General features: G+C 47.7%; 1 protein-coding gene across 3 annotated transcripts in view; it reads left to right on the plus strand.

The window, feature by feature from the left end:
- PTPRU (protein tyrosine phosphatase receptor type U) overlaps positions 1–17476 on the plus strand; it is a 307092-nt gene that overhangs the window by 259019 nt on the left and 30597 nt on the right. For all 3 annotated transcript variants that reach the window (XM_090057147.1, XM_090057145.1, XM_090057146.1), the window contains 5 exons: positions 1007–1161; positions 4054–4189; positions 5191–5340; positions 5764–5937; positions 14184–14324. In XM_090057147.1, coding sequence (XP_089913273.1) covers positions 1007–1161; positions 4054–4189; positions 5191–5340; positions 5764–5937; positions 14184–14324 — 756 coding nt within the window. The remainder of the gene's footprint in view (positions 1–1006; positions 1162–4053; positions 4190–5190; positions 5341–5763; positions 5938–14183; positions 14325–17476) is intronic.

The raw sequence follows: 17476 nt of genomic DNA on the forward strand, positions 1-17476 counted from the left end.
TTAAGTGCACAGTCTTGGGGGATCAGGCTTGCTAAGCCAGTGTGCACATCCCTGCGAGTTCTCGGGACTCTCCACAGTGCATGTGCACACATGGCTAGTGAGTAATGGGCATGTTGTCTTATAACCTCTCTATTGCCCTTTGCTATGGCACAGACTTTGTCTTGTTAGCTGGTTGCTAACATGCTGTTGGCCTTTATCACCTCTTGGCAAAGGCAGCCTACCTGGTGACACGACTTCAGCAGCGTCATGCTAGGGTCTCCTGGAATGACACTACTCAGGGGATTTTCTATTCTGAGTATTTCCAGGGTCCCCCTTAAGCAGTGTTGAGTGACTGGCATGTGGGGTAGAGTTAAGGGGGCTTTGCTGCCAGTCAGCCAGGTGGATGAATGTCTTTGGTGTGACATAGTGACCCCAGGATGCTGATTACCTGGAGCTGGGAGCACTGGGGATGCTCCAGTTCTGTGTCAGAGAATGTGTGGTTGAAGAGTGCCATTCCCTTGTGCACTTTCAGGGAGAGCAGCTTGCCCTTGTCAGCCATAAAAAAGGCCTGGTGCTTTCGCATGGTAGGGGGAGAGGGACAGTAACCCAGACAGGATAGGGAGGAGGGGCCAGGATTTTTGAGCAGCCTTCCCAATTGGCACCTGCTGTGACTCCCTGCCTCAAAGGATGGCAGCAGCTGCCTTGGCTCACTGCACAGTCAGAGCAGCAGAAACCTGTGTTTGGACATGTGCCCCCTGCCACCGATCCAAGGGGAAACATTGCCACACGTGGTGCCAGGGCAGCACCTGCACTGACACACAATTCTGCAGGTGCCCTGGAACACCGGCAGGAGGGAGTCTGGTCGCTTATTAAGCAGAAATCATCTGTTTCCTCCTGTCTGGACTCCAGAACAGCTATCAGGAGCCTGGGTCCCCATCCTCCCCTCCCTGTGTGCTCACCAAGTCTTGGCCCCTGCATACCGGAGAAATGGCCATCACCTTTACTTTGCCTTGTGCTTCCTTTGCAGAGGGGTTATTCAGCGAGGCATGAGGTGAAGCAGTTCCACTTCACTTCATGGCCAGAACATGGGGTGCCTTACCACGCCACAGGGCTCTTGGCCTTCATCCGAAGAGTGAAGGCTTCCACGCCTCCAGACGCAGGGCCAATTGTCATCCACTGCAGGTAAGAGGCAAATGCAGGGACATGAGGAAATTTCTTCATCCCAAAGATACCAGGGATTTTACTGCAGGAGCTGTGGAGGGGAGTAGCTGGTAGCAACTGTACTGGACTGTCTGACAGGTAGGGGCATATCCAGCAGATGAGTGTGCACAGGGTACCCATGGGCTGATTCTTCATCTGCCAGCTGTCTTGCAGTGCAGGTCTGCAAGCAATGCTAGCTTGGAGTTCACTTGGGGGAACTGGTATCAGGGACCTCTCCAGCACCCTAAGGGGTTTCAGTGTCACCTGTGCAGTTGAGCTCCGGGGTCAATTCCCATTCATAGGAAAGTACTGCTCACTGCAGGTGCAACAGTGCTCTGCTTCTTGCAGCACAACCCCCCTGTCCCACCCCCCCACGCCCTTCCCTTCTTCCCAGCACTATGATAATTCAGTGGGATCAGCAGTGACTGTGAGCAGAGAGCTCCCCATCCTCTTACAGGCCCACATTATAATCAAAGTCCTGCTCTAGATGCTCTAGGTTCTTGTGTGGCTTGTTTCAATTACAGTCATTTGCTGGGAGAAATCAGAGCGTTTCGGATAGGTCCCTGGCTGCCAGTATAAATCGTCCCACTCTGGAGTCGAGCCAAAACCTGGAGCTCACCCTTCCCCTCTGAACTCATTTGGACCTCCTTGTGCTGGGGCCATGTGGGAAGGGGGCACTGCCTAGGTGGAGGCTTGTCCCAGGGCCCCGTGGCCCGGAGCAGAAGAAACATGACATTTAGACTAAAAAATTTAACAGGGGAATATGAAATCTATAAATTGGCTCTGTGAAAAAGGGAAGGCTGAGGCAGGTAAGGAGCCTCTGGTTTATGGCTCTGGGTTGGAAGTGCCTGTGTGAATGTATTGAGCTATAAAATGTTATTACCTAGGCTGATGGGTAACAGGGATTCAGAGGGCTAGCAGCTTTCTCTGAAATAGGAGGCAGCCAGTAGACTATGCATTTCAGGCACTTGTGGCTTAGTATGCTTCACTGAGGGTCTTCTCGCACATGTAGAGGCTGCAGATCCTCTCTTCAGCGTCAGTACAGGTCCAGTATAGGCAGGAATGGGTTAGCTCTCCCTTTCCCCCATGCCATGTTTTCAATATGCCTCCCCCCGCCCCCAGTCCAGCACATTTTAACCTTGCTGTAGGACACGCCATAGTATGTGACAGCAGAGCAGTCTGGCCAATTCAGTCCATGCCGGCTCTACTGAGATTTACTAAGGAGGACACTATCCCCAGCTGTAGTCATACATAACCACAGGATTAAGAGCAAAAAATAATTTCATAAGAACTGTTCAAGCGCCAGCAGATGAAAAATTCTTTCTTTGATCCGTAAACCTTCCTCAAAATGCAGCTACCTCCGGGATGGAGCAAGGCAGCTGCTGAACCATACACAGTAAAGTGGCTCAGCAGCTTAGGACAGGATGTGAAGAGGAAGTTTATATCTGACTGGGAGTGCAGGTGGTATTTAGAAAATTAGAATATGATTGCCCATTGTGGGACCTGGCCAGGACACCAGGGTTCATCCTCTCATTCTCATGAAAAGGGCCATTTTTTTTTTAACAGGAAAAGACGGTTGGGACCAAGGTTGTACATCTCCCTTGCAGATGGCCCCTTCAGGAGCACAGTCCAGCACCTTATCCCTGCGCTGCCTCCTTTCCTTGTTCCAATGGAGTTTGTTTTCAGGGAAGAGCTCCCCAGACTGTATCACCCACACCTTTTTGTTTTAGCATACATTTGGGGTTTCTTGGCAGTCTTCCAAGGACTGACCATGCTGATAGCTGCTTAACTTGCAAGAACAAAAAAGGAGACTCTGGGCATCTTGCCATGCAGCAGAAACCTAAGGTGCACCCAGAATAGTTGACAAAGCCTTCCCTTGACAGGTTAATAGCTCGTCCTCTGCTGGGCAAACAAGGAGGAGATGATGAATGAGAGGGATTTTTTATTTGATTTCTCCTTGTCAATTGCCTCATCAGTATTCATTCACCAGTAACAACGAGTGTGATTATTTCCTGTAGTCTGTAATCACTGATCATCACAGAGAGTGATTCCTCAGCCCCAGAAATTAGTATTTCACTGTAAAAGACTCTGAAAAGAGAAAAGGGGGACAGATCTGTTCCTAGAATGGCCAAGGGCTGACGTTGCTCAGGCTGGTGGAGTCGCATAGAAAGGACAAGTGTGGCGGTCGGTGCTGGGATGCTTCTGACACTACGTCTACACGGCACAATTAAGTCATGCGACTGGCACTCAGATCTGAGCTCAGGTGTGACTGTCTTCAGTGACTCACATGACTGTATCCTCATTGTTTTTCCATTCACCTGTAAGTGCCTGGGGAGAGGCCTGTGGTTCTTTCTCAGATGCTCGAGGAGTCTTACCTAGTCGGTTGTGTCAGTTGAAAGAGAACCTCTCTGTCCCTTTGTGAGGGTTGTGAGAAGGCACCGGGCACTCTCAGCACAGTAGTGATTTTGTTGTGTGCACCTCACTGTAAAGTTAGAGGGTTTTCATGGAGCCCAGGCTCTTAACCCACACCCCATCTGAACAAGACCCCAGTTCTAGACCCCCTCCAAAACGAAGATGTTTTTGTGGGGTGCACAGTAGTGGGATAGGCCCAAAGTGGGGCTGTGAGTCTGGGTAAACTGTGCAGGCTCTGAATTCCTTTCAGCTGCCATCCTAGAGGGGCTTGCTTGGAGCTAACATTTGAGCTGGTTGATGTGACTACTTTCAGGTTTGGGCAAGGGTAGAATACAGTGCATGTGTCTGTATGTCATATGTGCATGTAGACACTTTGTCATCTAACTTTACTGATGGTATACCTGCGTAATGTTAATGACATCTTTCTCTCTCTTTCTCTAATTTCCTCCACCTTTCCCCCAGTGCTGGTACAGGGAGGACTGGTTGTTACATTGTCCTGGATGTGATGCTGGACATGGCGGAGTGCGAGGGGGTCGTGGACATTTACAACTGCGTGAAGACACTGTGCTCACGGAGAATCAACATGATACAGACTGAAGTGAGGAGAGAGTGGGGGTGGAAAGATTTTGTTCTTCTGCTTTTTAGCCACAGGTCTACTGGGCCTGGCATTCAGTGCAGGCTGTTGGTGTCTCCTCTCCACAGAGGTGCTGTAGGTGCTGTCAGAGAAAAAAAATAGGCCTGGTCTTTGATGCACATAAAGGAGATCTGTGCATTTCTCTTACTGAATTCTCCTGAGACCTGGGTTTGAGTGAGCAGTCATAACAGGGACCACAGAGTGCCCCAATTAAAATCATTGTCCTAATGCTGATTGTTAATCCTAATTAATTAGAAGCATAGATGTTACATAGCCATTAATAAGGTTTTCATCATGTTAGTATCCAGACCCCAACCCGTACTAGACTCCTTCCCCACCCCCAAGTCCTCTGCTCTTGTGTGTCCCATGACAGGCATGAAGCCTGGCTTGAGTCTTAATACTGTAGTCTTACCTGCTGCCATTCCTACTTTGCTGGTAGTGACAGAGGAAGTGATATTCCCTCCCCAAGTTAAGTCAAAATATTTTTTTTGCAGTTCACAAGACTGCATCTGAAACCTAGGTGATCAGTGATCCTTAGCCTAGCCATGAGTGACACTCTCACATCCAGTCTTACAAGCCTTTCAGCCTCGCAGGTCACTGGTTTGTCACTGTAATGTCCATTAATGTTTCCTGGGAAACAAGAATCCCTGTCCTGCTACCATGGCCCTGCAGTGCCGTCTTGGGAATGGCCTCAGCAAACATGGCAGTACCTGGAAGCTGTGGAGAGCCATGGGCACCTAGCTTAGTCCTTTAGAGAGGGCTAATGGCAGACCACTTGTTCAAGTATCAGAGCCAGCTCTGGGCAGTAGAGAGAAAGTTTACCCTGTACAAATGTATCTGGCAAAGAGGGAGGGTCCTTGTGGTGTCCAGTGCCTGGGAGACCTCTTGGGTGCAATGAAAGGGGGAGAAGAGACCTTCCTTAGCTCCTGCCAGAACTAAATCTGCTTTCCTTTCCCACATTGAAGGAGCAATATGTCTTCATCCATGATGCCATCTTGGAAGCCTGTCTGTGTGGGGAGACCAGCATCCCGGTCAGCGAATTCAAGCCGACATACAAGGAGATGGTCAGGATAGAACCACAGAGCAACTCCTCGCAGCTGCGGGAGGAGTTCCAGGTGAGCTCCAACAAGGCTTCCAGGACCGGGGGGCCATATTCACTCTTGGCAGGCCTCAGAAATCCTCTGAAGCTCTCCTTGGATGACCGATTTCTAACAATTAAACAGAGAAAGGCCACAGGGCTTCTCCTGTGCTCCTAACCTCAAATTCGCCTACCCTTCATTATCCCTACCCCATGCTCACTGCTAGTGTCCACCTGTAGGAAGCCAGGAGCACAGAGGTGGCTGAGTGAGCTGCTACCGGGCTCCCATAAGGGGGCCTTTTCTCACTTTCCTTCCTCAAGGCTCCACCTAATACTTGTTCTGCATGAGAAGGGGAGATCTGCTGAGACCTCAAGGTGCAGGGAGCCTCATAGAGGAGACTTGGCTTTGGAGAGAGATGGGCTGTTGCACCTATTAACATGAGCACCCTGTGCCTCACAGACCCTGAACTCAGTCACACCCCACCTGGACGTGGAGGAGTGCAGCATCGCCCTCCTGCCACGCAACCGGGAGAAGAACCGCAGCATGGACGTCCTGCCTCCGGACCGATGCCTTCCCTTCCTCATCTCTGTGGATGGGGACAGTAACAACTACATCAACGCGGCCTTAACTGATGTGAGTGTGCTCTTGGGGAGCTCTCTGGTCTGAGGAAAGATGGGCCAGTGCCCAAGTCTAAGCATGGTTCTTACTTTCTCTGTTGCTTGTGACCCTGGGTCTTATTTTTCCTTGGTTTGCATCCAGTGGCTTCACTTACACTTGTACAAAATAGGCGTGGACTCTTGACTAGTTCAGAGTAGGTGGCATTAAAGGCGATAGCATCTCACTGTAGCTAGGTATAGGTGATCCTCCCCTTTCCCACCCCTGTTAAAAGGTCACAGACAATTGTGTCCTGAAGTTATGAGACCCCAAATATGGTGACAAAATTATTTAGCAGAACTAAGGCCCTGAATCACTAAGTGTCTTCCAATATGCCAGTGAGCCTTTTGGCATGCAGGGAGCTTCTGCTTAGAGAGGAGTGCAGGTGATGAGGTGACATGACTTGCTCATCATCTGGGCACAGACGGCTCTGCTGGGCTTTGTTTCCTGAAATCTCCTTCAGTCTTGTGCCTTAGCTGTTCAGAACAAATCCAAATCCCAGCCTTATTTTATACAAGCCCCCGAAGTTCCAGGAAGGAAAGAGAGAGAGCGAGAGTGACAGAGAGAGAAAAAGGTGAGTTATACGTGTGTGTGTGTGTGTGTGTGTGTGTGTGTGTGTGTGTAGGCTTAGGTATTGCACTAGTGGGTGATATATATATATATATATATATATATATATATATATATATATATATAGACAGAGAGAAAAAATATAGGATGGAAGGGAGGAAGTGGGGGTGGGGACATTAGGCTGACTATAAGTTGGGTTTTTTAGTGGGTTCTCCATGTGGTCACACTTCCTTCTCCTACAGAGCTCTTCATCTGTAGTTCTCAAGAGCCAGGTACAAAGGAAGGCCAGCATCTGTATCTTCATTTATGTGATTTTTGACTCTGATGCACAGATGGGTGATAGGAGTGGCAACAGGTAATGGCCATTGCCTGGTTTCCTGTCTTCCAAGCGTGTGACTTGCTTACTGAGCTGTGTTACCCCTATGTAGACTCCACAGACCTAACTCCCAAGAATTGGCAATGGGTACAGAACTGGCACTGTCCCTCTGTGTCCCACTGCCCTCTCAATCCCAATCAGAAAGCATTCAGAAGTTACCTAATGGACCAGTTTTCTTCACAGGCACAGGGAATTGCAAAATGAAGCAGAAAGGGCACAGAAGGCTGGAAGCTCCAAGCTCACTGCCTGTAGAACGAAGGGAAGGGTCATTTATCATTGAAAGTGCTTTGCCTTTTTGAAACTAGCCAGGGTATTCTGATGTCCCACATTCTGGCAGCACTGAATCAAAGCCCATCACGTAATGTGTTTGCTCAGAGCAGCATCCCACACCACATCCCTTGGATTCATGTAGCACTTCTGATTACATCTGGGTACTGAGGCAGTCCAGCTGAGCTCTGCATTTTTCACCCTATAGGCAATTTATCACATTACGTCTTCATACAGATCTTGTCTCCCTGTTATCTGCTTTCACTCGCAGAACACTCAGTTCATAAACCAGAGGCAGCTGGGGAGAATGGCTCTGTAGCACCAGCCAGCCATTCTAGGAAGGCTTGAGGCTTTGGCTGATACAGAATGTGAGCTTTGTTTTAGGGTTTTTTTTGTATCACTGGAGCTCTGCTAGAGGAACAGCCTGAGTTAGGGAACAGTATTTTCTTTTCAAGCAGCAAAACCTTTCAGGGGGAAAAAAAAAAAATTCTTGCCAAAAGGAGAAACCCATTTTCTTTTTTCTAAAGGAATCTAATTTTCTTTATGTTCCAGAGAAAGTCGATCAGTCTGTCTGCAGAGTGAATTTTTAGATAATGCCCGTCACCATGGTCCTCTAAGCATGGTGGCATTTTGGAGGCTGGAGGAAGTCTGACAAACTCGGGGATCTATTCATCATCTCTCTGCATTGCATGACATTTGTCCCCATGCAAAGTGTGTGCCGTGCAGGTACAACATGCTTGTTGTGTTGATCTGGCAAGGGATCGCATAAAGCCGCCGTGAACTTGCAAAAGAGGGGAGCAGTGTGGTTTGCAGCCAGGCAAACACTTCCAACCCTTCCTGGAGTGCTCTTAAGTGGGGGAGGAAGGTCACTGTCTGTGATATCCTCACTGCATCTCTGGTACTTTTAGGGTCCCATTGGCGTTCAGTCATCAGTGCGACAATCCTCACCCAGCAGGCCTCTGAGTCAGGGCCGTGCTATTATTACGGCTGTGCAAAATGGCTGTGTTTCATTTTGGTTTTGGATTCAGCCATTTCAGAGGACAGTGATTCGTTTTGGTGTTTTGGATCTCCGGTCTGTTTCGATTCACCCGAATCTATTTTGGAGTTTCAGTGCTGATGGGGAGATTTGGATTGACTGGGGAGAGGTAGGCATAGCTGGGCGGCTGCAGGCTCTCCTGTGGCTCCTCCAGCTGTGCCTGCCTCTGCCCTGGCTGGGGGAGCTGCAGGAAAAGCCTCCATAGTTGCCCTGCCCTGTCCCACCCCCAGCCCCAGCCTCCGACACTTTAAAAGGAGGGCTGTGGGGCTGTGCCGGATAATTGCCGAGGGGGCACCTCCAAAACATTTCCAAAATGGGCCAAAACACCTCTGAAACGAAATGGCTGACAACATTTTTCACAGCTTTAGCTATTATCCACACTGGGAACTGGGGCAGAGGCAGGGTAAGGTGCAGGCAAAGGGACTTCGGTGTAGCAACACCAGTTGGGGGAAGTTGTGTTCCTGTCACTGTGTGTGCGTTTATCCAATGACTTCTTACTGTCTGAGCAGTCCCCAGGGCAGGGACCCAAACCCAGGTCTCCCCGCTCCCATCACGGGACTACAGAGTCACAGTCCCTCTTATTCTTTCTAATCACACTTTGCTGCCCAGCAGCCCTGCTTTGTTAAGAAAGTTCCCTCGGCTCAGCCCATAGCCTCTCCTGGGAGATGTGGGTTTGAACGCCTACCGGTTCAGAAGGGCATAAAGCAGAGGCCCACATCTGGGTGAATGGTATAACCACCTTCATGAATAAAAGCGACCGTGGCTGCTGCACTCAGCCCTGCCAGGGTGTGTTAGGTGTGCCTGGAGCATGCCAGCCTGATTGGGCCCATCAGAGGAGAGGTGAAGGGACCCCTTATTCACAGTGAGAGGTTGGGTGCTTCATTGAGGGTTTTTTGGGGTGCTGACTTAGCCTTTGGTGCCTAAATTTGGCAGTACTAGTTGTGTTTAGATTTTGGCTTCATGCACCTTTCCCAAGATCACGTGACATGATGGCAGAGCAGGGTATGGAGCCCAGGTTTCTCATATGGTACCCTGGCCACTGACCTGCTTTCTTTTCTGCCTGCTGAGGGGGCGGGGCAGGTCACGCCAATTGGGGTGCTGGCTGTTAAAGCCCAAACACCTACTTGTTAGGATGCAGCTTACGATCAATTAATTTCACCTGGATAAAGAAATAGCTTTCTGCTGCAGCAAAAGTAATATGCAGCAGAGGGATGAATACATGAAAGGCAATGTCTGGTAAGTGGAGGCATTGCCATGATTGAGGCCATAATGTGTATCATACAGCTGTTGGGGGGCTTGCTGTTAACTGAGTGCTGTACAAAACCAGGGGTATAACATTTACTTTTTTAAGAGGTTGCTATTTTATTTATATTCTGAGAAAGCTTGAGCTGCTCAAGCATGTTAAATAGGAACTGGGTCTTTTGATTCTGTTAATATATGAATGTTATTTGCTCTGTTTATTGGGATTTCAGTGCAGCCTAACAGCTCTAGACAAGATCAGGGCTCATTGTGCTAGGCACAGTACAGACATCTGGAACAGCCCCTTAGAGACAAGCTAAATAAATGATACAGAAAAAGTATGGGTGAAAGGAAATCTCTCTGTTTCACAGCGGGTTTCTGGTGGAACGAGAGATGAAGTGACTTGTCCAGGAGTCTTGTATGCAACCTGTGGCAGAGCTGAGAATTCATGTTGAGTCCCAATCCATTGCTTTACCCAGTTACATTCATCATATTGGTATTAGTTGATTCCTGCCTCTCCAAGCACAAGACATCACAACTGATCCCAGCTTGTCCTGCAGATACTTAGGATAGCAGTTAAGAGATGCATTCACAAATGAAATGTAGGACTAAGGCCAACATGTCATTTCTTTGCAACAGGCTCAGGCTACTTTACTTTGCACACAGACCAGCGGTAGCACTAACCAGCTCCTGTGTCAATTTATTGCTGGGCAAGACAAGTTGGCAACATACAGAAGTAACTTTGAAGGTTTGGTTTTCACTTTCCTTTTCCCAGCTATGGGAAAGAAATCCATTATGCACAAAAATTACTTGCCACTGCACAAGCTGGAGTGACATGCTCTGTTATTGTAAATATGTCTAACAAAAGCACAGGGGTAGAAAGGAGCAGGAGAAATTTGAAGGTGCAAGCTGCCTACATGATCCTTCCTGGGAGTGTGTGGCAGGGTCCCTGGTAAGCAGTAACAAACTGGAGAAGTGGATAATGAATAGATGCCATATCTCACACTTCTGAGTGCTGGTGCATGTCACTGTATCCAGCATGCTGCTTGTCAGGTGAAGAGCTCCTTCAAGGAAGCAGAAAGAGGAGCTTGCGTCTTGAGAGATCCTTGCCAGCTTTTGACAAGTGCTGCATTTGAGGGTGCAGGAATTTGTGTTGGTTGCAGGAGCAGCTGCTCAGGAGCTGTCTGAGCCGTGAGAGCTGATGTTGCTGCTTACATGGCCAGATGAGCAATGAGACATCTGTCAAGGGCTGGGATAAGGGAGAGCAGTGCTAACACACATGCTGGCCTTCTCATGAGCATGCTAATCTCATACTGTATGGACCAGGCTCACAGGTGGTGTAAATCAGTGAGCCTCCTCTGAAGCCCATGGTATAATTCTGTTGCCTCCCATGGGATGTTGGGTTATATTAATGCAGTCAGGCATTCAAATTGCCCAAACACTAGAGCTGGTCAAAGTAACTCCAGGGAAGCATGCTCTGCTTTGGAATTTGCTAGTTTGTTGAAATTGCTGTGTTTCTTTTTTGGCAAATTTCTCAGACCTCTGCTTGCTGAGCTTCCCTAGGTCTTCTGGGGCTTAAAAGCTGCCAGCTAAGATGGCTAGTTTAAATCTTCCAGGATTCAGGGCTCACTCTCACAAAGAACTTCAAGTGTTTCAGGTTTTGTTCCAAACAGGGTCTAAATCTACTTCCTCAGTGAGTTCCTCTACACCGTGTCCCCCACTGCTCTTAGGAGAAGAAGACACTCCTTGTTTGCTCCCACTCATGTATGCCACCTGGTAACATGGTGGTGAATGGCTTCAGAGACGTTGCTTTGAGACCGCTATAGGGAAAGCCTCCAAAGCAGCCTCGCTGGTGTAGTTTTGGGTTTGAAAAGTGCAAGATGGAGTGGAAGGGTGTCGTGTGTTGGGAGCAACCCTCCCTGAGAGAGCTGGGTTAGTGGGGTGGACATGCTCTGTGAGACAGTTAGCCCTTTGCAAGAGCTACAGCAAATGCCTTGTAACTACAGCAGTCAAGTCTCTCCTGTCCCAGGGAACAGGGTGGCAAATCTTGTATTTATGCTAAAATCATGTGGCTGAACCTCAGCCCACCTCATGGGGCATCCCCTGGTTTTAATTCATGTGGACATCGCACCCTCCTCTCAGCCTAACCGCTGAACAGTCTTCAGATGTTCCTGCACTGTCACTACCAGCCTAGATTTAGATTATGCAAGTGTGATCTACAGTGTAAAAAGCACCATGTTGCATAATATTTGAAACCCACCAGTACCTTGAATGGGAATATATAGCTTGAGTACAACAAGATGTGCATACGTATGCCTTAAGTCTATGAGCAGTCTTTACTTTCAGTGGAATAACTCATAGTATTAGTTAAGCACATGTTGAAACCCACTTTGTTCAGGGCCAGAAGTATAAAGTCTTGTTGTTTCTAGTGTTTCTGAACGGCATTTTACAGTTCCAGCCCAGATGTGTTTCTTGCCTTTTGAATTGTGGAAACCTTTTGAACTGCTGAATTGTTCACATGAATCCTTGGTCACTAGAGAAATGTTATCCAAAATCTCTTCATTTGGGGCAACAGCGCTGAAGAACCGTACTTTTGTCCCTGATTTGTGGTCCTTGCAGCTTGTGGACTGCGCATAGTTAGGTTAGCATGGATTGTGCTCAAAGGGTGCCAGGCTGTACAATTTTCTTTCCTAACAAGCCCCTTGCTCCCTATTCTCTGAACCTATTTTTCATTTTCAAAAGGACATGCTTTAATAAAGTCATTTCAGCCCCCAAAATCCATTTTTGAACTTTTGTTCCCTCTCCTACTCCCTTTTGTTTTTTTTTTTTGAACGCATCGGTGTCTTAAGAAAGCAGACACTAATCAAGCCAAAATCCCAAGGGAATTGACAGGGAAGATATTTCACAGAAAAATAACTACACGAGGAGGAACCCGGAGGCTCCGAGATATTCTCTAAGTGCAGAGAGCTCGTCATTTGTGCTCACGAGTGTTGTTTCAAGAGCCCTTTGGTGGGAGAAGAGAACCAATGAACAAAGCTGTAAAACACTCCACTCTGCATTCAGTCTCTTGCCAGGTGCCCCTAAAAGCACTTGCTGCTTGTGAAGCGCTAAGGAGAAGTGCTTTTTTCTTTTTCTTTTTTTTTCTTGCTTTACTGAAAAAGTGGGGGAAGGGATTCATGCTATTTTTTCCCCTCTAAGAAAATGTTTGTAAGCAGTAGAGCCCTGGTGGTGTCTCTTTGCCTTTGGCATGCCTTGCATTTCTGCTCCTTTCAGCCTCCATAGATATTGCAGTGCCGTAGTGGTGATGCTGTAGTGAAGAGTTGAGAGGCACTTTCATTCTGTGTCCCCCGTATTCAGCATGTGTAACTTTTGGAGGGAGGAAAAAACCCCAGATCCATCCAGCTGATACTTCTTGTGCTTATTCTTGGATCAAAGGTGTTTTCTTCTTTCTGCTTAGGTGGGGGGATGTCTGTTTTTGAGAGATCTGAGAATAAGAAGAAAGTGCCCCCTTCCACCCACCTAGGGATATTATGGTGCTGAAAGAGTACTGGGATTTTTTTTTTTTTTTTTTTTAACTTCTGGCTTGCTGAGGATGAGTCTAAAATGAAGAAATGCCTCTTTGATCTTCTGGGCCCAATCATCTTTTTACTTCCACTGATGTCACTGTTAATTTCCATGGAGTCATTGCTGGTCTACAGCAGCATGAGATCACAATGGGGTTCCTCATTTCCTCAGCATCGGTGTCTGTGTGTGTCCTGAGTGTTGCAGAAAACAGCCAGAGGTACTCCTGGCATGCCAGAAGCTCCTATACATAGCTCCTGTCAGAGCCCCAGATGGTTAGGCCCCGTATAGGGGAGATGTGATGGGGCAGGGAGAGGGAAGAACAGACCTGACTGCAGTGTGTTGAATGCTGGTGTAGTGGCCGATCACAGTCCCTCTGAGTGTAGGCAGCTGGTATAAGTGGCTTCTGCAAGCACCACATCCCGGCCTGAGAGTTAGGGAGTTGTAACTGGTGGTCCTAAAGCACTGGGCTCAGCGTGGCAAAGGTCCTTGGGCTAGGTATTCTGCTGGTGTCAACTAAACCAGCACCACTGAAGTCCATAGAGCCTCCTGATTTACACTAGCAAATGATCTGGCCCCTTGTACTTGTCTGCCCTGCTGTGTGGAACAAGTCTGAGACGCCACCCTTTTTAAGTAACCCCCAGCCTTAAAAGGCCACCCTGAAATGGGGCCAAATCTTCTGGAGCCTGATTCTGATTTTCTATATTCTAGTGTAAATCAGGAATAGCTCCATGGAAGTCAGTGAAATCAGGCCAATGCAGATCTGGCTTGGGTAAGAGCAGAATCAGGCTGGAATATGCTATGTATGGTGCGGTGCCAGCTGGTCAACTTTGCCCCACTGTGGTGCCTTTCACTGTAATAGGGGTTTTGACGCCTGGTCTGGTCACCATGGAGGTCAGTTGGACCCTACCAGTGACTAAATGAAGGCGGCCCAATGGTTTTCAGGAGTTGTCCAGGGAAGGTGCCTGCATGAGGTTTGGTCTGGAAGGTCCATGGTTACAGAAGAAGCAGAGCTGGGCAATAACCCCTAATCTCCCGTGTCTTGGTCCAGTGCCTTAACTACAAAACCATCCTTTTTTGGGGGCATATTTCTGCTGTCTTTGCCCCTATCAGCTGTGCTGCTTTAAAGAGGTTGGTGGGTCTTACCCTGTCTGTGCTTTCCCTCTGTCCTTTTAGAGTTACACCAAAAGCGCTGCCTTCATCGTCACCCTGCACCCACTGCAGAACACCGTGACAGACTTCTGGAGGCTGGTGTACGACTACGGCTGCACCTCCATCATCATGCTTAACCAGCTGAACCAGTCCAACTCTGCCTGGGTGAGTGGTTCTGATGCACATCCTTTAGCCCTGTCTGCTCATAGGACTTTTGAGAGCTTATTACACTAGCTGTGGCAAGCAAATCCTGGCCGTTGCATTCCATCCCCTAAACTCCTCTGCTGCTTTAATGATCAGTATTGGTAAATCCCTGTCAGGATCATTGCTGAGGAATGAACCCAGGACCTCTACTTCCAAAGCACACTCACAGACAACTCCTTTCCTGGGAGGAGAATCAGGCAATGAGCTGAGTGCTGGAGTGGGGGTAGGCGGTGGAATTTTTATCTCGTTTGGGTAACGCTGTACCCTACCCAGTATGCAAGTCCCCTTGTACGCATGTATTACCAGTCACCACCTGCAGAAGCTCAAAGGTTAATTACACAAATGAAGGGAACTACTTTCATTCTGGTTTTATAGAGGAGAACAAGACACAGAGTGATTCAGTGGCCTGTCTGTGATCACAGACAGTCTTTGTCCGTATTTGGCTAAGAACTGTGCTCCTCTGATTTCTACTCCAGTGCAATAGCTGCTGGACTGCTCCTCTCTATTTAGCCTTGATTTCTGTCTCCATTCTCTGCCCTGGACTGTTATTTGGCAATCCTGGGCCCTATTAGCCAGCTTCTGTGCTCCAGTCTGGAGAAGGCTGCAATTCAATCCCTGCTCAGTACCTTGTAATTCAGTAAAGATCATATGAGGACTGGGAATGTTGCTGCTTAGGTCAGTGCACACTAATAAGGCCCTTCCTGTGGATTTAGTGATATGTCAGGCTATTCAGGGTGTGCTGTCCATCACGCATCCACGCTAGAGAGGGCACCAAATGGCATTATAACGATGGAAACACAGAACACAGCCTTGGGATGGAAAGTGGTGTTTGAACCTATTTTGGCTCTCTTGGTTTACCATCCCCCCACAGGGATTCCTAGAACATTCCTGCTGAGGCCAGAGCGGATTTAAGAGCCCATTACAGGTCTGTAATGTTAATTTGACAAAGAAACTTATTGGATTTTTACATAAAATTAGCATTATAGACTCTTAATGGATGTCTGGAGAAGACTTCATTAACTGGATTATTTTATGAGTTGAAATCAGACACTTAATGTAAATGACCCAAAACTGCAATCGTAATGTTCGTTGGAAATAGGCAGATGAGTAGAATAATGGTGCCCCAGATGAGGTGACACTCTCCCCTTGTCTGACACACTCACTTTGCTAAATAGAGGGAAATATATGTGTGTCTGTGTATATACATATACATATATGCATGCATACAGACATTACATGTATATGTACTTACTGACCTTTATTTGGAAGAGTCGAGCTGATTCTACAAAGACACACTGAGGTGTGACATTAAAATGTGGTGAAAATAAATAGAAGTTGAACATTGAGGGACACTCTGGGAGGGGACTCCATTGAGCTGAGATGCTTTCCTAAGGGAGGTGAATATTAATGAGCCATTACGGTTTGCATTACGATACCACCCAAAAGCCACAGCTGTACATCAAGGCCCCACTGGTTTCCTGCTCCTTGGAGTCCACAGTCTAGTTTACTAGGTGACACATCTTCCACCACATGTGGACATCTTAGCATTGGACTGAGCAGCTCTGCTCTGGCAGGTGAGAAGTGTGGGAGTGTGAATGGCCTCTTCTATCGCTGACGTCTGTGAAATGAAACATAGGCCTTTGTACAACCCAATGTTGTGACTACAGCTTTTTTTTAGCTTCCTTTGGATCTTGCTGCTGGAGAGACACAGGGGAAAAAGAGAGGGTAATTTGGTTCCTGTATAGCATATTTCAGCCCTAGGTCTTGAAATGCTTTACAGAAATGCGTGAGTACCACTGTCTCCATTTTACAGATGGGGAAACTGAGACACAGAAAGGGGGGAGGTGACTTTCCCAAGGCCACCCAACAGGTCAGTGGCAGAACCTGGGATAGAGGTCAAGTTCTCTGGTCCTTTGCTCTGCACCCTTCTGCTATTCACTGTTTCCTATCAGAGGTGAAGGCACTTAGTACATTGCCGGATTGGACCCTTGGTATTTGTTGTATCCATCCATTTCAGTGCAGTGTGAAGGGAGGAGAATCCTGCTCAGTTACCTTTCTTATCACCTACAGTGGAATTTTAGAGGTGGGGGGATCTATTTTGGATCATCAGTTGGTAGCAGACAATAAATCCAGGTTTCAAAAAGCATAGGGGCTAGGTTTGCTGAAGTTAGCCCCTGCGGAAATACTTATGGGGTGCTGAGGACAGGGAATGTTGTGTACAGTGCTCTATTTCACATGTGCCATTGCTGTTCTCTTGCTTCAATGCATCACAAGTGAACCAGGAACACGTTTCAGTATTGAGACATAGACATTTGCTGGTACGTTAGAGTCCCTCCTTCCTCTGCCAGCCCATCAGAGAGCCTGGAATTGGAGCCCTCCAGTCTCCTTTGCAGTACTACAGGCACCCCTATATTTCCCCTCCTCCCTGCTTACCCTGTGCTTTGCCCCCCTGCCTTTCAGCTGCACTTTGCATTGCCAGTGGAGCCTCATCATTTTTTTCTTTCCCCTTTGAATAAAGGCCAACCCTTGCCCTGTCTCCAATAAGTTGCAATGGTAAGCATGTACCTTTCTCACACACTTCCCAACTTGGAGACCGCCGTATTTCTTCATTATGCTGCCCTGCCTCTCCCTGGACATTTATTCTTCGGGGATGTCTGTGTAACGATATTTAGCCAGATCTTAAATGTTTACCAGCTGAAGACCAACAGCTAATAAATCAGCCTTTACAGCAGGCAGCTTTGAAAGGTGACTTAGAGGGTATATCCCTCACTTGAACTATGTCTCGCCGAAGGAAGTTTTAATATCCAAATTATAGCTCAGAGTCTAGAAAGCTTAGAGATCATGGAGATTTATAGCCCCTATTAATAACCAATTATTTCTCAAACACATTTGCCATGCAGTTAGGCCCGAGCTGTTGGATGCCCTGAAATGCTAAATGTTCTGTTAAAGTGCAATGACAAACATCATATATTTTGTATTGATGCTGGTTTCCTGGCTGCCGTGGTGTGAAAACAATCGCATCCATGACCCTTGAATAGAACAATACATCAACTGTGCTTCTGGGTGAGAGGGAGAGGGAGAGCAAAGCCAGGAGCCATCACACTCAGTAACTC

The sequence above is a fragment of the Crocodylus siamensis genome, chromosome 7 (genome assembly GCF_052110815.1).
Source record: "Crocodylus siamensis isolate JL-2025a chromosome 7, ASM5211081v1, whole genome shotgun sequence".
Taxonomy (NCBI): Eukaryota; Metazoa; Chordata; order Crocodylia; family Crocodylidae; genus Crocodylus; species Crocodylus siamensis.